This window comes from Microcaecilia unicolor, chromosome 1 (genome assembly GCF_901765095.1).
Source record: "Microcaecilia unicolor chromosome 1, aMicUni1.1, whole genome shotgun sequence".
Lineage (NCBI taxonomy): Eukaryota > Metazoa > Chordata > Amphibia > Gymnophiona > Siphonopidae > Microcaecilia > Microcaecilia unicolor.
In genome coordinates, this window is record NC_044031.1 from 654,983,924 (window position 1) to 655,005,760 (window position 21,837).

A 21,837-nucleotide genomic window follows, 5' to 3' on the forward strand; every position below is an offset into this window, starting at 1 on the left:
TCACCACCGCCAACTCCAGGCTCTGCCCTTTCTGCCTTGCCTCACCCTATGCTTGGAACAAACTTCCTGAGCCCTTACGCCAAGCCCCCACCCTGCCCATCTTCAAATCCTTGCTCAAAGCCCACCTCTTCAATGTCGCCTTCGGCACCTAACCTTTATACCTCTATTCAGGAAATCTAGACTGCCCAATTTGACTGCCCCTATTTGACTGACTGTACATTTGTCCTTTAGATTGTAAGCTCCTTGAGCAGGGACTGTCCTTCTATGTTAAACTGTACAGCGCTGCGTAACCCTAGTAGCGCTTTAGAAATGTTAAGTAGTAGTAGTAGTAATACTGTAAGTAATGCTTGTCCTGGCTGTTTATGGGCAAATGCATTTATTTTTTTATTTGTTGCATTTCTATCCCACATTTTCCCACCTCTTTGCAGGTTCAATGTGGCTTACAATAATCATGAGTAGTGGAAATACATGAGAAAGTATACATTTAGTAATAACAGAAGGTTTTTGGGTAACATGATGATAGAACATGATAGTGTTTTAACAAGCAAACATAATAAGAAATATATAAGAATTATAAGAAAATATACATTTAGTAGTAGCGAAAGGATCGTGGGTAACATGATAATGAAGAAACATGTTAACATTTACACCAGGTCTGCAGTGCCTAAATGTAAAATGTGCTAATACCAGGCTACACTAGAATTCGACAACAGAGTCTGGGCACCCAAATGTCATTACAGAGTTGGCTGTCACCACATGGTATCAGAGCGCCTAGAAAGAGGTGCACACTTGTAAAATTGCCTCAATAATGACTGAGGACATCTACCCAAACCAGCCTGGAACAGTCATATTAGTAGATAATTAAGCATCTTTATTAACAAGATGATATTAAGGGAAGAAATTTTGGATTTAGCTCATGCCTTTTTCAGTAGTAGCTCTAGGCAAACTACTTTCAAGTACAGTAGGTATTTTCCAGTCCCTGGAGGGCTCAGAATCTAAATTTATACTTGAGCCAATGGAGGGTTAAGTGACTTATACCAGTGGCATAGCCACAGGTGGGGCTTGGTGAGCACAGGCCCACCTACTCTGAGCTCAGGCCCATCCAGCAGTGGCACAGTTAGTTTGTGGCTGGCGGGGATCCTCAAGCCCCACCAGCTGAAGACTCCCAGTGATCCGGCATCTCTTAACTTCCTCCCTCCCCTGGTACCTTCAGTGTTGGGACTAGAAAGCTGCATAAGAGGGAAGGCTCAGGGCCGGTGCGAGAAGCCAGTGTGAGTAGCTGCTCACTGCCAGCCCAGCACTGAAGGATTTAAAAGGTACTGGGGGGAGGTTGGGAGAGTGAAGTTAAGAGATGCTGGATCACCTGGGGGCAGAAGATGCCAGACAGGGGTGGGGTTCCTATGCCCACCCACTTGAGGCTCAAGCGTGCCTAAAATTAGGCATCTGGCTATGCTCCTGAGTCCTGACTTACCCAAAATCACAAGGAGTAGTGAAGTTGAACCTGCTTCCCTGGTTTCCAGTCCACTGCTCTTTTAGGTATGTCACCACTCAAGGGTAAAGGGACTTGGATTTAGCTCATGCCTTTTCAGTAGTTCAAGGTGCAGTACATTGAGGGAGCATATGGCATATGCTGTCTCTTAGATGTAGAGTTGATTTACACTGTTCATTCATAAGTAGGGCATCTATTTCTAGGTGTTCATAAATGGTAAATGTAGGTGTTTGTTTTCCTGCTAATTAGGAGTTTTTGAAGGTACCAAAAATCAATGCTTATTGGTGTGTTCCTGTCTCTCTGACAGATCCTTTAAAGTTTAACTGAATACTTCTTCTCACTCTTTGCCATGTGGGGTCCTCCTGGGTTCTATCCTTGGACCTTTATTGTTCAATGTTTTCCTGGCTCCTTTGGCATTGTTTATCCAATCTCTTGGATTCTCTTTCTTCATGTACGCAGATGACATTCAAATATTAGTCCCCTCTGATCTGCCCCCATAGGAATTCCTCTCTTTATTATCTGTTAAGCTCTATCAGATTGCTTACTGGATCACCAATAATGGCTTGAAATTAAACCCCAAGAAGATGGAGGGTGTTATTTGTACCTGGCCTATGCTTCAGAAAGGAACCCTTACCCCTGCTATCAAAAGAAGTACAATTTTTCTTAAGGAGACATTAAAGTTCTGGGTATGATTTTTGACTAGAACCCCTTCAGCTCATCAACTATGTAAAGATCGCCATCACCACTTTAATTATCATTTAAAAAAGGCTAAGAATCTTTACTTTTCTTCTTCTATCTTGAAAGCTGTTAACCCCACTAAAGAACTTTACTCAATCTTTCGTTCTCTACCTAATGGTCCTGTCTCACAAGCTGCAGTGTCAGCACCATCTGTGGACAGCCTTTCAGACTATTTCTGTACAAAACTTGCCACACTATGGGCCTCCTTTGCAGAATGTTACTCTCCAATTCATTCCCCCTTGTGCAGGGCACAGGATTGAGCCCTATCCTTCGTCTTCTTCCAGCGATTCTTCTGCCACACTAATGAGCACTGACTCTTTTCCATGACAGGTGAAGTGGTCTTCTTTCCAAACTCTGACTCTCATTTCACTGACTAAGGTGATTTCATCTATGAAAAAGACTCACGTGTTCCCTAGACACGCTCCCATCTTCTTGGATAGTGTTGATTAATCTTGGGTTGCTCCCCTTCATTCTGTCCCAAGTTAATCTGTCCCAAGTTAATCTTAGTCTTACATCAGGTTATCTCCCCCCCTCCTCCCAATGGAAAACAACAGTTATACAACCTATTTTGAAAAAAAAAAATCTCTTGACCATGCTACCATCCTATGTCAAACCTCTGTTTCCTCTCTAAGATTGTGGAGAAGATTGTCTTTCTCCAATTTAATATTTTTGCCAACAAAACATCAGCCTTCCACCCATGTCAATCTGGTTTCAGCCCAGGTTGCAACTCTGAGACTATTTCAGCGTCGGTCCTCAGTGATGTACATTAAAAACCTGATCAAGGCTATATTGTCCTTGCGGTGTCTCTAGATCTATCAGCTCCTTTCAAACTCTCTGATCATTCCTTATTGATTTCTTGCATTGCTTCACTTGGTCTGTCCAGTACTATTCTTCAATGGGTTAAAAAGGTCCTTCCTACTAGATTGCACTTGCAGAGTTATTACATCTACAGCTACCTCAGGCCTTAAGCCTGTTCCGTGTGGGGTCCTTCAAGGATCTATTTTATCTCCAGTTTTGTATAATCTTTTTTGAGCCCACTAGCATCTGTCATTCATGAGTTTTCTATTGCCTTTCATTTCTATGCAGAAGATATTTTGCTAATCAATTATATTGATCCAGACAAGCCTGATATCTGACGTCTGAAACTGTGTCTTGATACCATTGTACACTGGTTACATGCTCATCGCCTTGTCCTCAATCATGAGAAAACTGTTGCCTGCTGGTTTACCAGCCAGCTATTCTGTCCAACCTTTGACCTTCCCATTCTTGGTACTATTATAATTCCATTCAGTTCCTTTCGATATTCAGGGATAAACCTTGAATATCAACTCTCTTTTCAGCCACAAATAGCCTCTCTCTGCAAAACCACTTTCTTTATTCTGAGGCAACTTCATTCGGTTAGAAGCTAATTTGATCATGATTCCTTTTACTCCCTCATTCTTTCCCTTCTCACTTCGCAATTTGACTATTGCATTATTGTTTACTCTGGCATAGCTAAGTCTGCCTTGAAGAGACTGCAAACTTTAAAAAAATACGGCCATATGTTTGTTGTGTCATTCACATAAGTCAGAACATATCACTCCCCTACTCAAGAAGCACCATTGGCTTTCTATTGAGTTTCATGTTAAATTCAAAGTTCTTCTCACCTTTAAAGCCATTAGAACAGGCATTCTGCAATATTTACCCTAATTATTCCATACACCCCTGCTTGTACACTTAGGTCACTTAAATGACCATTGTCTGGTACTCCCTGAACCTAGGCTTGCCCAGTATGAATCTACAAGGCATACTGTATTTTTTTTTCTACAGCCCCCTATCTGAATTGAAAACGTGGCTTTTCTAGCAGGCCTACCCTACTTAGCTCTATTATAAAGACCTGGTATGCAACTCACCAGCTTCTGTTCTTTTTGTATGTGAGAGTTGTCTTGATATGAGTGCCTTTCCTGTCCATTATTGTAGTTCTTTTCTTCCATTTGTGTTTTAGACTGTAAACCACCTGGCCCTGCCAGTCAGATGTGTGGATCTAGTAAATCACACATACATCAAACCTATAAATGGCAAGTGACCGACTCACCTGCAAATGCGCAGTAGAGACTTCCCTCTCTGTCCCGCCCCCGCGTCAAGACGTGATGACGGGGGGAGGGGGGGCGGGACAGAGAGGGAAACTGCGCGGAAGGGGAGGGAGGGAACTGCTGACGTCGCTACCGCTCCCCCCCCCAAGGTAGCCACTACCGCCCCCCCCCCCCGGAGTCGCCACCACCCCCCTTCACCCGGCCCGGGCCCTCTCTTCGTTATTCAACTTACAGCAGCGCCGAAACAGCAGCAAGCAGCAGCTCCCGTTGGCCTTCCTTCACTGCCTGTGCCCCGCCCTCGCCGACGTGACGTCACACGAGGGCGAGGCACAGGCAGTGAAGGAAGGCCAACGGGAGCTGCTGCTTGCTGCTGTTTCGGCGCTGCTGTAAGTTGAATAACGAAGAGAGGGCCCGGGCCGGGTGAAGGGGGGGGGGGTGGTGGCGACTCCGGCGTGGGGGGGCGGGGGGCGGTAGCGGCTACCTTGGGGGGGGGGAGGGGACATGGGAGGTCTCAGAAGGAGGGGGGCCTTGGAGCTGGGAGGGCTGGACTGAAGGGGGCCTTCCAGCTGGCTGGGAAGAAGGGGGGGGCTTGGAACTGGGAGGGAGGGAGGGAGGGAAGGGGGCCTTGGGAGCTGGGGGGGCCTGGGGCCTTGGAACTGGGAGGGAGGGAGGGAGGGCGGGGGGCCTTGCAGCTGGGAAGGGGGGAGGACTGGAGCCTTGGAGCTGGGAGGGAGGGCAGGGGGGCCCTTACAGTTGTGAGGGAGAGCAGGGGGGCCCTTACAGTTGTGAGGGAGAGCAGGGGGCCTTGGAACTGGGAGGGAGGGAAGGGGGCCTTGGGAGCTGGGAAGGGGGGAGGACTGGAGCCTTGGAGCTGGGAGGGAGGGCAGGGGGCCCCTTACAGTTGTGAGGGAATGGGGCCCCTTACAGTTGTGAGGGAGAGCAGGGGGCCTTGGAACTGGGAGGGAGGGAAGGGGGCCTTGAGAGCTGGGGGGGAGGGCCTGGGGCCTTGGAACTGGGAGGGAGGGAGGGCAGGGGGCCTTGCAGCTGGGAAGGGGGGAGGACTGGAGCCTTGGAGCTGGGAGGGAGGGACAGAGGGGGCCTTGGAGCTGGCAGGGAAGGAGGATGGCAGGGGGCTTTGCAGCTGCAACGGGAGGGGGGGCCTTGGGGGAAAAAACATTCCAATACCCGCCCGTTTTTACGGGCTTAACGGCTAGTAAATATATAAACAGATAGGCATCTGATCTTTAATACACACATCTGTAGCCTAGAAAAGAAATCATTTTTACTCTTAGGCAACTATGTGCTATTCTGAAACAGTCTGTGCTCTGTCTTTTAATTCACTCCTTAGTTCTGTCACATTAGACTACTGTAACTCTCTCTATCAAGGCCTACCCCAGGTTCAAATAAGAAGACTTCAACTTATTCATAATAGTTCTATTAAACTTCTTTATGGTGCCAAAAAAATTGATAGAATCACCCCACTTCTTATTAACAAACATTGGCTTCCAATTGTTTATTGTAATCCCTTCAAGATCCTTATGCTGGCACATCAATCATTGGTTCTCCACTATTCCTCTTTAATCTTCCAAATCCTTACAGGCCTGCTTGTGCTCTTCATTCAAGTCATCAAAATCTTATGGTCATCCCATCACATCTACAGGCGCGTTCTGATGAAGCCCAATCTTGTAGCTGTAGTGTCGTGCTCCTGCTTTATGGACTAGCCCCTCTCTGTATTTGTCTGGAAATATCTTATCAAACATTTCAAAAGGCATTGAAGACACATAATTTTATTTAAGCATTTTCATCCAATTATTTATTAAATAGCTCTGCCTTATTCTGCCTTGTTTGCCTGGACACTTACTGTTGTACCCCTCACATTTTCCATTTTGAATATTTTCTCACATTCTTACCCTCCATGTATGTGTTAGTATGCTGTTTTTATGATCTTATTGTAAAGCTGGCATCCTTCTGTGTTCTTTCCAATTTTTTTTCTCCCTCAATTTTGTTTTTAATGATTGTAAACTGCTTACAATAATATTTTTTATAGGCAATGTATCAAATAAACTAACTCATAACCCACAAGTGCAATTAGGAATCAGCCTAGAAAAGGGACAGAAAAGGCCGAGTGAAGGAAAGAGAAGCAGGCGAGGGCCAAGGGAGTACTAGGGAGGTGGTATATGTCAGTATTTATCCAAAAAACCCACTTATTTTAAATGTTTGTACATTGGGGATGCTTTATCGATTTTTATCAGTTAAATCTTAAAATCTACCTCCCTGTTCATATGCTACTACGTACCCACCCCTCACTCACCAGCAGTAAAAATAAACCCTTTTCTCATGGACAGGCACTCTGTGTTCTCTGAATATCTATGTGCAAGTTTTACTGACGCTGTAACGCCACTGATGATTCTCAGATGTTTTCTCACTTTCTTTCCTGGAGGTGGTGAGAAAAAATAACACTCTGGATGTATCAACTTTCATCCCCTGCCCGTCTCCCCCCACCTCCCCATCCCCTGCTTCGGCTCACCTTTTCTTTCTACTGTAATTACTTCAGGTTTCTCTTCTAAAGGAGCTCCACATCGGGGCATTCCCTGCCACTTAACACTCTAGGATGCTGCTACTTGGGAAATTTCAGCAGTTAATCTCTTTCTGGTCCCTTAATTGTGTTGAGAATAGATCCTCACTACTGGGGTTCAGACACACTTTTAAGTTTTTATAACCTGTAGGAGGAAAAGGAACAAGGAAACTGGAAAGTCTGATATACCTGCCTCAGGTTTTCAATCACATCCCTCTCTCTCCCTCTCCCTTTCTCCTTTGCCCCCTTCTCCCATGTCTGTCTATCTGTCTCTCTCTTTCTCTTGCATCTGTCTTTTTCTGCTTCCCTTTTCCCCCTTTATTAGAAATACTGTACAAACACACAGGGGTCCTTTTTTTCACACAAGCACAGCAGCCTCTCTGTGTCAGGAAGATTAACAGCCCTGCATCTCTCCTGACCCAGATAAACTCCTTGCATAGCTTGGAACCAGCTTGTTGTGGCTGTGGGAACATCCCTGTAGATTTGTAGCAACTATAAAATGACATGGTTTGTGGTCTCTGCCTTACACCAGCTTGGTGCTGTCTCTTATTTCACAGATCTCTCTCTCTCTAACCCCAGACTGAAGCTGTCTCTTGCATCACAGAGCTCTTTCTCTTCCTAATATCAGACTGAAGCGTTCTTTTGCATTATTAAGCACTGGGCTTGTCCCTAATGTCAGTGATACAGTCTCTTATATCATGGACCCCTTGTGTTTCGTTTTTCTTAAATGGAAGTATCTCCAATTGGCTCTATTATACACATACCATGACAAGAATGAATCTCCATATTTAGCCAGAGTAGGTTAGGTATTGTCACAGTCTTTGAGATTTACAGCTCGTACTCTTGGTGTGAAGCTTCCATCACTTCAAACTGAGCTTCCTGCTGGAAGAGCCATAACTAGGCAGGTGAGCCTATTTGCACACTCCTCCCTCCCCACCCCTTTTCCTCTGTCTCTCTCTCTCTCTCCCTCCCCCCTCCCCCTTCCTCCCTCTCTCTCCTCTCCCTCTCCATCTCTTTCTCCACTCTCATTTCTGATTCCCTTCCCTTTCTACCTGAATGATAAAACAGTGGTGCACTTCCTGCCTTGAGAGATGAGAAATCAAGGCAAACTTTCCACCAAATCCAACATGGAAAATAAAAGCAAAGGGCAGACGTAATAAGAAGATAAACAGTCTTTATTTAAAATCCAGAGACTCCCAGAGATTTACATATCTGTGCCCGACAGGGCCAAACACACCCAGAGGAAGGAACATTGCTTTTAGCCTTGTTATCTGTTGGACCAGAGGTGGTTAAATTTGTAATTTTCTATCAACTGGTAACTTAGCCCCTGATATAGCCATTTCAAGGCAAAATGTTGGGCACAGTACTCTGCTGGCAGAGCCATAACTAGGCAGGTGAGCCTATTTGCACACTCCTCCCTCCCCACCCCGTTTCCTCTCTCTCTTTCTACTGCAATGGAATATATGTGAGATGCAAAGAACAACTCAAAAGAAACTTCAAACCACTCAAAACACAGCAGCCAAGCTTATATTTGGGAAAACGCGATTCGAAAGCGCCAAACTCCTTCGAGAAAAACTACACTGGCTACCAATCAAAGAATGTATCACTTTCAAAATCTGCACCCTGGTCCATAAAATTATCTATGGAGAAGCCCTGGGCTACATGACAGACCTCATAGACCTACCAATAAGAAACACGCTCAGATCAGCACAAACATACCTAAATCTCCACTACCCAAGCTGCAAAGGACTCAAATACAAATCAACTTATGCACCCAGCTTCTCCTACATCAGCACACAACTGTGGAACGCACTACCAAAAGCCGTGAAAACAACGTACGACCACCTAAACTTCCGTAAATCACTAAAAACCAACCTGTTCAAAAAGGCATAATCCATTGACCCAACCTAAATGCCTAAACCTTGCAACACAACGAAACCACAGCCTGATACAGACATTACATAACTCTTCTTCTCAACGAATCCCGATGTGTCTATAACACCTGAACCTTCTTCGACCACAATAACTCTATGTATTTGTTTCTATGCCGGTGATGGCGAACGCCTCTATAGTACTTGGTAAGCCACATTGAGCCTGCAAATAGGTGGGAAAATGTAGGATACAGATGTAACAAATCAATCAATCAATTTCTGGGAGCCTTTGGGGAAATCCTATAAAGGGTGCCTAAAATCAGGCGCAAATCACGCACACTAATTTATAGAGCAGGCACACTTACATGGTGAATACTGTCACAAATTGACATGTATATGCCAGGCACTATTCTATAAAACTGGTGAACTATTGCATGGTGCATAACAGCAAATGGGCTATACCAGTGGGCAGAGTATGAGTGTGATACAGGGCTGCCGAGGGGAGGTCAGGGAGCAAGATTTCCCCATGTCCGGCCTCCAAGGGGAGCCCATCCATAAGCGTTGCTAACGCAAACCAGCATTAAATTCTCCCCCTGCCTCCACCCAGTTCAGTATCTCTCTCATCTTTCCCTCCTCCCCTTGGCAGAGTTCCTGCAGGCTACTGGCAGCAACAACAACAAAAAAAGCAACCAGCCTGGGAAGTGTTCCCTCTGATTTGTCCTGCCTCCTCTGACACAATTTCCTGTGTCTGCACCAGGGGCGTAGCTACTTGGGGCCATGGGGGCCTGGGCCCCCATAGATTTAACCCTGGACCTCCCTGCTGATGACCCTCTCGACCCCCCTTCCCGCTGCCAACCCGCCGTCGCTGTCGCCTACCTTTGCTGGCGGGAGACCCCAATCCCCGTCAGCCGAGGTCTTCTTCTTCCTTCGTTCTGTTTCTGAGTCTGACGTCCTGCATGTACAACGTACAGGACATCAGACTCATACGTGCAGGACGTCAGACTCAGAAACAGAACGGAGCTTGGGGTGGCGGGGGAGGGTTGGCGGCGGGAGGGGGGTCGAGAAGGTCATTGGCAGGAGGGGTCAAAGTTGGTGGTGGCGGCGGCAGTCGGCAATGGCGGGGGGGTCAGCGGCGCTGGGTGGGGGGCTAAAATGTGCCCCCTCACCTCGGGCTCTGGACCCCCCTCCCGCCGAAGTCTGGCTATGCCCCTGGTCTGCACAGGTGGGACACACAGCAGAGGAAACATGTCAGAGCCCAGCCAGAGGTAAGTTACTTCTTTTTTTATGCTGCTGGCAGCAAAGACAAAAGAGATATTGAACTGGGTGATGGGGTGGCACTGGTAGCGTGCAGGCGGGGGTAACGAGGCAGTGGCAGTGAGCATGCGGGGGGGGGGGGGGGAGGTGGCGGCAGCAGGTAGGAAGGGGGGATATATTGTTTGCCCTACTTTGTCTCTTGGTGGCCCTGGTGTGACATGGGTGTTCCTACTAATGTGCACATCCTGTAAAATAGTATCAGATGCGCATTTTGCAAGCTGCACTTAGGGGCCTTTTTGGGTAGGGCTAACTCGTGACACTACCACTGGGGTAGTGCAGGTGCCCTGTGGTGGTTTTGAAGTTAGCGGGTGCTGTTTCCCATGGAAGAAAATCATTTTCTATTTTCTACCACGGGGGGCGTTCCCAGCGGTAATGAATAGTGTGGCCACATTAACGCATGCAGTCTGATTACCGCAGGAGTAGTACTGCATGAGCCCTTACCGCCAAGGAAATAGGTGGCGTTAAGGGCTCAGGCAGAAAATAGCCATTCAGTACTTTTCATATTAGCCCATGGCCATTTACTTCCCCATTTTAAAAAAAAGGGTCTTTTTACCTGCTGCAGTACACAAATGGCCCAGAACGTGCTAATTTCATGCATCCAAACTAGCACAGGCCACTTTTACTACAGTTTAGAAAAAGGGCTCTTTACATGCCAGCTTATGCCTGCCATTGACCTGACATAAGTTGTAGTGCCTCACTTTTGGCATGACAAAGTGGCTTTGCATTACTCTTCGGTAATGGCTTAGGCACAGCTTAATGCCATTATAGAATTGGCACTAAGCATGCCTACAGTTAGGTGCTATTTTATAGAATTCCCCCTCCCCCCCATAGTGCTCAAATCCCATCATACAGATCTTGACACTTGTTACTGTTTTGTAAAATATTCTGGGCACAGCCCCCCAAACCCCACCCACATTAAGTTTCCTTTTAAAGTGAATCCAAATGGATCCAAATGGTGGAATCTCATTCCAAAGGAAAATAGAAGCAAAGCTCTTATCTTCTGTTCCGTAAAGCTTTAAAAACTTACCTGTTTAAAAAATATTTCACTATCAGGCTTATTTTCGAAAGAGAAGGGCGCCCATCTTTCGACACAAAATGGGAGATGGGTGTCCTTCTCTCAGTGTCGGCCAAATCGGCATAATCAAAAGTCAATTTTGGGCATCCCCAACTGCTTCCCGTCGCGGGGATGACCAAAGTTCCCAGAGGGTGTGTCAGAGGCGTAGTGAAGGTGGGACTGGGGCGTGCCTAACAGATGGGCGTCCTCGAACGATAATGGAAAAAAGAAGGGCGTCCCTGACATTTTTTCTTACGACCAAGCCTCAAAAAGGTGCCGAACTGACCAGATGACCACTGGAGGGAATCGGGGATGACCTCCCCTGACTCCCCCAGTGGTGACTAACCCCCTCCCACCCTGAAAAAAACAACTTTAAAAACTTTTTTTGCCAGCCTCAAATATCATACTCAGGTCCATCACAGCAGTATGCAGGTCCCTGGGGGTGGGGGTGGGGGTGGGGGTGGGGGGAGGTGTGTGTGTGTCAGCGGAGGCATAGCGAAGGCATGGATGTCCTTCTTTCAAACATTTTGGACGTCCTGAACTGCCCCCCCCCCCACAGGGACGGCCAAATTTCAAGGGAGTGGAGTGGAGGAGTGGCCTAGTGGTTAGAGCCCTGGTCTTGCAATCTAGAGGTGGCTGGTTCAAATTCCACTGCTGCTACTTGTGATCCAAAATCTAAATAAATAAAGGGGGTGTCAGAGGCATAGCAAAGGCATGGACATCCTCCTCACAGAAACATTCACACTTTGGACATCCTCAACTTCCCATCACAGGGACAGAGGCATAGCCAAGGCACCTAACACTTGGACATCATTCACCCATACTAAAAAAAAAAAAAAAAAGACATCCCTGACAAGCACTTGGATGTTATCACCTGGACTTGTACTTTTTAAAGGTTGTAGACGGCTATTATACACGCAGCTTGTCTGAGTGTATGAAGCCATCTATGGCATGCGCAGATCAGCCACGCATAACGCTTGGCTGCTCTGCACTGGCTTCCCCTCCTTAGAAAGGAAATCGTGTGCAAATGAGCTAACAGCAAGCAGCTCATTTGCATGCAATTTCCTTCATGCATGCCCATTCCTTTCTGAATCACTAAGGGATCAGTAAGGGGAGGGCTTTTTCCGTTCAGTTAGTGCATCAGTTAGTCCACTGCAGTGCCCCCTAGGGTGCCCTGTTGGTGTTCTGGCATGTCAAGGGGACCACTGTACTAGGAATGCTGGCTCCTCCCATGACCAAATGAGTTGGATTGGGTCGTTTTTGAGATTTTCCATTATCGCCGAAACCGGAGACGACCATCTCTAAGGTCGACCATCTCAACATTTATGTCAACCATCTCTAAGGTCGACATAAATGTTGAGATTTGGGCGTCCCCGACTGTATTATCGAAATGAAAGATGGACGCCCATCTTGTTTCGATAATACAGGTTTCCCTGCCCCTTTACGGAGCCGTCCTGCCAGGACGGCCCCAGGAAAACTTGGGCGCCCCGTTCGATTATGCCCCTCCACTTAATCATTAATTAAAGAATTATTATTCCAATGTATGTCTACTGTTATATTAATTATTTTATTGTAAGCCACATTGAACTGAAATTCACTTTTCAGATAATATGAGATATAAGAAAGAAAGAAAGAAAAAATAAATAAATAAATAAAAGCGAATGTTTCAATTATAACTGTTCCATTAATCTAGTTAAAATTTCTGTGAGGTTTAATTTAGTTTAGCTTATTACGGACTTGATATACCATCCTTCAGTGCCTATCAGAGCGGTGTACAATCATAAATTAAAGAAAGAAAAGAACTCCATCATCGTCAAGGCCAGAGGAAAGGAAGAAAGCACGAGCATTCCAGGACAGAGGGCCAGGCACTACTGCGCGGGCATTGGGAAGGGGAAAGCCACTGCAAAAAAATGGGCCTTGAGGAGGGCCTGGAAACGGGGATAGGACTGTTCAGCATGTTTGGAGATGTTGCCTGTGCTTCCATAGAGGCCTGCAGTCAGTCTGCCTCTCTTCTCTTTTACATATCCCACTTGCCCTCAGCCAACACACTTTTGTTGAGGTGCAGTGGCAGCCAAGAAAGCAAACAGGATGCCAGGAATTATTAGGAAAGGGATGCAAAATAAGACCAAGAATATTATAATGCCTCTGTATCACTCCATGGTATGACCTCACCTTGAGTATTGCATTCAATTCTGGTCAACGTATCTCAACAAAGATATTAGAAAAGGTTCAAAGAAGAGTGAGGATGGGGGGGGGGGGGGGGGGGGGGGATATGATTAAGGTCTGTAAAATCCTGAGTGGTGTAGAACAGGTAAAAGTGAATTGAGTTTTCACTCTTTCAAAAAGTACAGAGACCAGGGGACACTCAATGAAATTACATGGAAATACTTTTGAAACAAATGGGAGGAAATATTTTGTCACTCAAAGAATAGTTAAACTATGGAACTTGCTGCCAGAGGATATGGCAGTGCGTTCCTGGGGGGGGGGTGGGGGGGTGGGTGCGGTCCGCCCAGGGTGCACGCCGCTGGGGGGGTGCCGCGCACGCCTGTCCTCCATTGTTCCATGCTTCTTCTCTGTCCCGGAACAGGTTACTTCCTGTTCTGGGGCAGAGAAGAAGCATGGAACAACGGAGGACAGGCGTGCGCAGCACCCCCCCCCCCCCAGCGGTGTGCACCCGGTGGGGGGGGGTACTTCGCAGGGGTGTCCTTTCGCCGGGGGGGAGGGGTCCGTGCTGCATCGGGGGGGGGGGGGGGGCGCTGCACCCGGGGGGGCGGGGCGCATTGGCGATCCGCCCCGGGTGCCAGCCCCCCTAGGAACGCCACTGGGATATGGTGATAGCGGTTACCGTATCTGGGTTTAAAAAAGATTTGGACAAGTTCCTGGAGAAAAAGTCTATAGTCTGTTATTAAGATGGGCATGGGGGAAACCACTGCTTGCCCTGGGATTGGTAACATGGAATATTGTTACAAATTGAGTTTCTGCCAGGTACTTGTGACCTGCATTGGCCACTGTTCAGGATACTAGGCTAGAAGGATCATTGGTCTGACCCATTATGGCTATTCTTATGTTCTTATATTCATGTCCCCTCTGTGTCTCTGTCTTGCCGTGTCCTGCATTCCCCTCTCTGTGTCCCTCTCCCTTTCCCCATGTACAGCATTACCCCTCTGTGTCCCTCTCCCTCCCTCTGTGTCTTATCCCTGTTGTGTCCAGCATAGCCCTTCTGTGTCCCTATCTCCCCCGTGTCCAGCAAGTGCCTAGCACATGTGCAAAACAGTCTCTCGGAAAGTGTCCATGTTCTACGCATGTGCTAGGTGCTTTCCCTACCAAGCCGCTTGATTACCGCCACTTATACCCTTGCATGTTATCCCTGGCAATCAACGGAAAATGCATCCTTCCCTTCCTTAGGTTCTCCAATTCAAAGTCACGCAGTGGGTACTAACATATGGAGGTTTTAAGCCTGTCAAAAATGTCCAAGACATTTCCTAAAGCACTATTAGCGGTCAAAATCTATCAGATCTGAGGCGGATTGTGATCCTTGTAGTCACAAATGGAGCAGAAGCCTTTTCTAATTCTTGTGCAGAGCTTATTCTCATGTCGCCCTCACACTACTGACAGCTCCAGACCTGCCGGAAAAGTTTACATATAGAAGGTAGGCGCTCCTTTCTGTGAATCATAGGGAATGCTCATTTTAATACTAATAAGTACATAAGTACATAAGTAATGCCACACTGGGAAAAGACCAAGGGTCCATCAAGCCCAGCATCCTATCCATGACAGCAGCCAATCCAGGCCAAGGGCACCTGGCAAGCTTCCCAAACGTACAAACATTCTATACATGTTATTCCTGGAATTGTGGATTTTTCCCAAGTCCATTTAGTAGCGGTTTATGGCAGTGGCGTACCAAGGGGGGGGAGGCGATCAGCCCCGGGTGCATGCCGCTGGGGGGGGGGTGCCGCGCGCCTGTTGACTGAGTCCGCTCGTTCCCTCCCTGCTGCTCCCTCTGTGCGGAACAGGTTACTTCCTGTTCCAAGGCAGAGGGAGCAGCAGGGAGGGAACGAGCGGACTCAGCCACAGGCGCGCGGCACCCCCCCCAGCAGGTAAAAATGCACCTGGTGGGGGGGGGGGTGTAATTTCGCCGGTGGGGTGGGGGTGCGCTGCACTGGGGGGCGCATCGGCGATCCGCCCCGGGTGTCAGGCAGCCTATGAATGCCACTGGTTTATGGACTTGTCCTTTAGGAAACCGTCCAACCCCTTTTTAAACTCTGCCAAGCTAACCGCCTTCACTACGTTCTCCGGCAACGAATTCCAGAGTTTAATTACGCGTTGGGTGAAGAAACATTTTCTCCTATTTGTTTTAAATTTACTACACTGTAGTTTCATTGCATGCCCCCTAGTCCTAGTATTTTTGGAAAGCGTGAACAGACGCTTCACATCCACCTGTTCCACTCCACTCATTATTTTATATACCTCTATCATGTCTCCCCTCAGCCGTCTCTTGTTGTTATACATTTGCATAGGGTTTTCAGTAGCTGCAACAATGAATGGTAAGATCCATGCAGACCCCTTTGTGCATTACTCACTGAATAACGTGAATGCTAAGCTGGCCAGAACCAGTCTAAATCAGATGTTGCTAGCATGTAAGCTTTGTGTATCGGCCCCCCTCGGTTGTGTTTAATGGTTGGAACCTCCCTGCTTGCACATCATAGTGTGTTGTGTGCAGTGAAATGATCTCCTGGAGTGTAACAATTGTTGTATATTTATCTTGTCATTGATCAGATAGACTTAACCTAAGGATGAAATAGTTCCTGTCCATGATACATGGATAAGTGACTGCCATCATTTTCTAACTAAGCTTCTCATGTCAAAATGCAGTGCCATCGGATTGTTTTCACAATATTTTCCCCCCAAATAAACTGTGTGTTTGCTGTTCTGGGTTTAACGAGATTATATGACGGAAATTGTAAGCCACATTGAGCCTGCAAATAGGTGGGAAAATGTGGGATACAAATGCAACAAATAAATAAATGCATTGAACTGTATTTCTTATTTGTTATGGTACCCTGATGAGTGTGCAAATATGATATTATTAGTGTTATGTAGTTAGTTGTCTATTTTGGTTATTTTTGAAAATATAAATTATTTTAAACAATATTTAGACTATACATGTGAGCTTATTAACCATCATATGAAAACTTTTATATGGACATCACGATTGGAATACAATAATAGAACATAAAATTTCTGACCAATTGGATGTGACTGATGTCACAGAGACAGATGATGTCACAGCGATTCATGACATCACAAAGGCACTCTTGGACTTACAGTGAAAGCAAAATAGTCTGAAACTGTCACATGTAGAGACTAATTCATTAAGGCTTTTCTCCCATTCTGTGTCTATGGGAAAAGACCACAATAGTTTAGGTCCTTAGGGGTTAATTTAATAACTTTTTAAACAAAAATGTATTGCTTTATGGAACAAACTAAAATATATGGCAGTTGTCCAGAAAGGAAAGGGTACTGCAGATTCATAAGGAGAGGGATATGATGACTTCAACCCTGATGAGTTAAAGAAACCCCTCCTGTCACTGATGAATGGTAAGAATATAGGCATTGCAAAGATGCTGAAATATAATCTGCATATCTTGGGTCCTCTCTTGAATGTGGCTGAAGTACCAGCACAGAAGTGACTATAATTTTACATTGAGATATTGAAGCCAGCTGATTGCCCCAGGGGTAGCTGAATAAATCTCTTTAATATCTCTTTCCTACTTATGAATCCAGCATTGGGTTATTAAATATTCCATAGTCTGTGCTTGATAGCCACAATCAAACTCCAGTGAAGATCTTAATTTCCATTTATTCATGATGTAACTGTATCTTCCATGATCTGTACAGAGATGGTTTAGAGATGTCCATAGTCCACATGGAAGAAGAAATCCAGGGACCTTCCTTGATGAGTCTTCCACAATATATTTACTTAATAAACACCTGCAAACTGCAGTCAACTCTCCAGACCTCATTGATAGTAAAATTGTTTTGTATCAGATTGAAAGCACAGGTCCTGGGCTGCATGATTTTAAACACTGATGAACAATGCTGGCAACATTTTGGTGGATGGGAAGATATCCATCAGGCTCCATTTGCTGGCATCCTCAGAGGATAGAAAGCATTAGGGTGCATGTATGGAGAAGCAGTGTTTGCCAGCACAAGCAGCCATGGTACCGGAGCATATTTAAGGGGTCCAGAGATTAATCACACCACAGTTCTCAAATGGACAAGTCCAGTTTGGCTTCTTTCAGTATCTTGGGTGACCTCTGACCTTTGTTTCCTGGTTTACAAATATATGACTAACAATTTTTCATTATGATGGTACCCTTTATCCGATGATATATCTCAAAGTACATCTTATGTATGCCATGTTAGCCCTGATAGCACACTATATCCTATGGGGTTGTTTTTTTTTAAGGAGATTTAGCAGTTTATTTATGCTTTGTTCTTATCTGGCTCAATCAAATTGCCATTCATTGAGGCTACAGAGCCACAAACCTTTACATACAGATACCTGGAAGGCTCTTGCAGTCTTGAAGTCATCTGCCATCTAGCCTAGTGGTACTTAAATGGGTTCGGTGGGACCTCAGCCAGTCAATGTTTCAAGATATTCCTAATGAATATGCATGAACATATTAATTGGAATGCAAATACATCTCATGCATATTTATACATATCCTAAGAACCAGACTGGTTGGAGCAGGGAGCCAAAGACCATTTTGAACAGGATTGTCCTAGCCAAGCCACCACTTTTGCAGGTGCTCACTCAGGGGCACACAGTCCTAAAACTGTATGGTTGCAGATATTAGTCTCCCTTTCTTTCCCAAAAACCGTGAATGCTGCTTCCTCAGCAAGGATGGCTTCACCATGCAATCAGCTACACCATTGCTTGCAGTTGCAAAATCTTTCTACCTCTTTCCCCATGACCTCTCATTGGTGTCCCCTCATGACATCCATGCCCTTTGCTACAAACTTTAAAACTTTGTCTTCACCACCCTTCCATCTCCCTGTTGCTTAGATGGAACCAACTATCAAAGTGGTATTTGCTCCTTCCTTGGAGTATCAAGAGCCATCTGCCATCACCACAACAGTGGCAGCCTAGCTCAGTTCCCATGCTCAGGTCTGGACTGCAAATATGGTTGTGAAAGCAGGTGGCTCTGGGGAATCCACGGCATAGACACTGCTTTGATAAAGAGATCTACAGAGATGGCGAAGAGGGGGTGCTGAAGGTAGAGATTTCGGAGCAACCTAATATGGCAATAAATGTAAGGCTGGCCATGCTTCATAGTTTCCTCAGTCCCAGCCAGCATGAGGAAGACAAACACACACGCAGGACCCCTGCTGAGCCACTGGGCTACTCATGTTATTCTTGGCTGCACAGCCCTGTCCTGTGCTATTCTTGACAGGCTGAGTTTTGCGCCATTGTCAGTAATTCTATTCTCTTTGAAAGCTGTCAAGGCTCATGTAATATTTAGGCTCTGTGGCTTGAAATGGAACTTTGAGCCTTGAGAAGCTCTGAATAGGTCTGGGATGAAATGAGCAGATGAAGTAGGGCACGTGAGCTGGGTCCAGCTCCACATGGCCAGAATGTACCATTCTCATGGGCTGCCAGGTGCAGTGCCTTCCTGAATATTTAACAAGGTTTGGCTGAGAAAACCTGATCTGTGAGCTCGGTTTCATTTCTGTTGAGCCAACACAATGTTCATTAGTTCCCGTAGTCCTGAGGGGAAGCAAAGGGAGACAATCGCCCATTCTTAATCCCCTCCTTCCCTGATTGGAGTCATTTCAGACATGTGACCTACAGGTTAACTTGTAGATGTGATTCCAAAGCTTTCCAACCCAGCTGTGACAAGACAATTAGAAAGTCACTGTCTATTGATGTCTTTTTATACAGTGAGTAGTCTGATACCACTCTTCCATGCATTGGTGCCAGATCAAAGGGTATAAGCATAAAGATGCCTTCCTCCGGAGCAACAGAAAGGAGGGGTGTGCGTGGAAAAAAATGTCATTTAGATTTATGTCATGTATATTGGTTGATTTTCCCGTCTGTGTCATTTGTTTCGATTTTAGTATACCACATGCAGTCTATGAAATGTTTCAGAAAGTGCAAGCAGCAAATAAATGGTAAGGTGTTAGGTTTTTTGTCTTGTACCAGATGGGACATGACAAAACAATATAACATATATTGTCATTTTAAAATAGCAGCACGTTGTTAACAGAAAGGGGTCAGTGAAGAGCTGCTTTTCCCCAGAAAAGCTGCAGAAAAGGTTAGGAATTGCTTTTCTCTGGAGCCGCTGGAAAACAGGAGCAGGCACTGGCAGGACCTTTCTGTGGAGGAGTGGCTGCCAGTGATGGAGGTGAGATAGTCTATACACAGAACAAGGATCAGAAAAAGGAAGAATTGAAAAGCTGGGTCAACTTTTCCCCACAGCACTGCATGCATGCCAGCCTTTCCAAGGTCTCAAATCAACAGTTCTACCAAAAATAAGGCTAATGGCCATTAAAGTTAACAAAACGATTTCTGGTTTGATTGACGTCCCCCCACCCTCATTCTAAATCTAAGTAAGTCAAGGGAGCGCTGTAAATCAGAAGGGCAGAAGAATGGCATCACAAAGGAGATTTTTTAAAAATCAGGGGGCGTAACCATCAGAAAAGATGTACATCTTTTGTTAGAAAAAGTAAAAATATTAGCAAAAATGTTACTTACATAAAGGAAGCAAATGTTACAAGTCATAAACTGAAATCGGGAGAAATCTAGCTGCTATTTCTGCCCCAAGAAGGAGATTTTTCAGGGGAAACAGAGGAAGGTTAATCTGACTCCCTGTGAAAGACTTTGCAATCCAAGAATTTGTAGGACAGAAAAGGAAGGGGGAGGGTGGTGGACACACCAAAGAGATTCTTAACTACAGTAAATTTTACAGAAAACAAATCTGAAAAGCCATGAGAAGAAAACGAGCTGGGTTTATTTATGCTTGATAATCAAAATCTAATTTAGGGATTCTTTAGATACCATATCACTACATTATCTCTATGAGCCTTATTTTAAAAAATGCCTTTATCCCATTCTGTGCCTGTGGACGTAATCTTTGTGTGTCTCGCTTTTTGTTAACAGCTTTCGTTTGTCTTTTTCCTGCTGTGGCTGACAATCTTTGTAATTGTTGCTCGCCTATCCCTGTCCCCCTCTACACTTCTCAGTATCTCTCTGTGCACCTCTCTCTCCTTTTCCACCTGGTCTTTCTTTTCCCGCTTTTCCCCTAACAATTTAGCACCTCGTCAGAGAAACGATGAATATAAATCAGAGAAAAGAAACCGATTTAATGACCTCTTGGATTATTAAAAATAAAAAAAAAATACAAAGTAGCATCAAGCAGAAGAATACAGGGAAAGTTTGCTAGCAGGAAAGAGAAGAGGAAGGAACAGGTATGACAGAGAAAGAAGATGCTCCCCGAGGTGGAGAGGGAAGAGGAGAGAAGGATGGGGTGGTTGGAAAGGAGCTATTAGGAGGGATGGAAACGGTGGAGAGCAGGCTGGGAAGGGACGGGGCAGGCACGACAGCTTCTTACCTGGCAGGAGTCTTTTCAGCTGCGTGAGCATTTTTCAAGGTGAGGAGAGCAGGGGAGATACCAGATCCAGGAAGCCTTCAGGACGAAAGAATTTTGAAAAAAGATCCACTCGCTACTCCCGGCTGGGATTAGAAACTGGAGCAGGTCCTGATGCCAGGTCTGATCCTGCTGGGTTTTTGCTGGTCCTTATGCCGCTGCCGGTTCTGACCCTAGTGCTGTACGGACGCTGCCGTTCCTTCCTGGTCCTGATCCCTACTGCTCCCGATCCTAGTGCTACAGTTAGTGCCGCTATAGTCCCGACCCTGGTGCTGTGCGGGTGCCCGTCCCGTTGCCGATTGTAATCCTAGCGCTGCAGGTTCTGTGGATCTCAGGTGTTTTCTGCAGTTTGGTAAAAAGTGCGGCATCCGGCTCCGTGTCCTCTCTCTGGGACGCCGGACCTCTTTATCCGGCCGGTATCGGATTAACGAGAAGATTCAGTATTTCTTTTACTGCTTGAGAGTGGGGGAGGGGAGGGGGTAGCCCCGGGGAGAGGGACTGAGAACTGCTGCTGTCTCGGTGCTGCGGGGAGCCGGAAAGTGCTGTCCTTCCCGTCCTAACTGGAGGATGCTGCCGGGAAAGCAGGTGCTGCTGCTCCAATCCTTCTTTCTCTCTTCTAATCTCTACTAGTTCTTTTCACTCTGCTTTTTGAAAAAGAAATAAAGCCCACTTGCGGCAGTTCTTTTTCTTCCTCCTTCCTGCTGTGTCTCTCCCACTTCACTGTCTCTCTCTCCCTATTTCTCTCTCTCCTTACCTCTATCTCTCTTCTTACTCCTCCCCTCAGCACCGACATCCTTCATTTAACCCTTTCTAGCAATTCGCCCTGAGGTTACAGGCAGAGATATTACATATTGTAACTCTTCCCCTCTCATTAGCCATGGCTTTTCTCTCCCAGTGTTGTGCTCTGTGTGACCTGGAAGAGCCTGGATCTCGCAGGACCTCGCTGCCCGACCCGCGTTTAAGTGTTTATGAGACTGAAATGGGGAGGATATTATACAATTCGAGTTTGCTTCTTACACAATTAGAATTTAGATGTCCAAGTTAGAGCTGGACAAGTCTTCCCTCCTAATACTT

At 46.0% G+C, this 21,837-nt stretch overlaps 1 protein-coding gene across 1 annotated transcript in view; it reads right to left on the reverse strand.

Annotated features, from left to right (window-relative positions):
* Positions 1-21,304, reverse strand: part of RTN4RL2 (reticulon 4 receptor like 2) — a 96,292-nt gene extending 74,988 nt beyond the window's left edge. Inside the window, exon 1 of the mRNA XM_030190348.1 lies at positions 20,728-21,304. Coding sequence (XP_030046208.1) covers positions 20,728-20,758 — 31 coding nt within the window. The 5' untranslated portion in view covers positions 20,759-21,304. The remainder of the gene's footprint in view (positions 1-20,727) is intronic.
* Between the last annotated feature and the right edge of the window lie 533 nt (positions 21,305-21,837).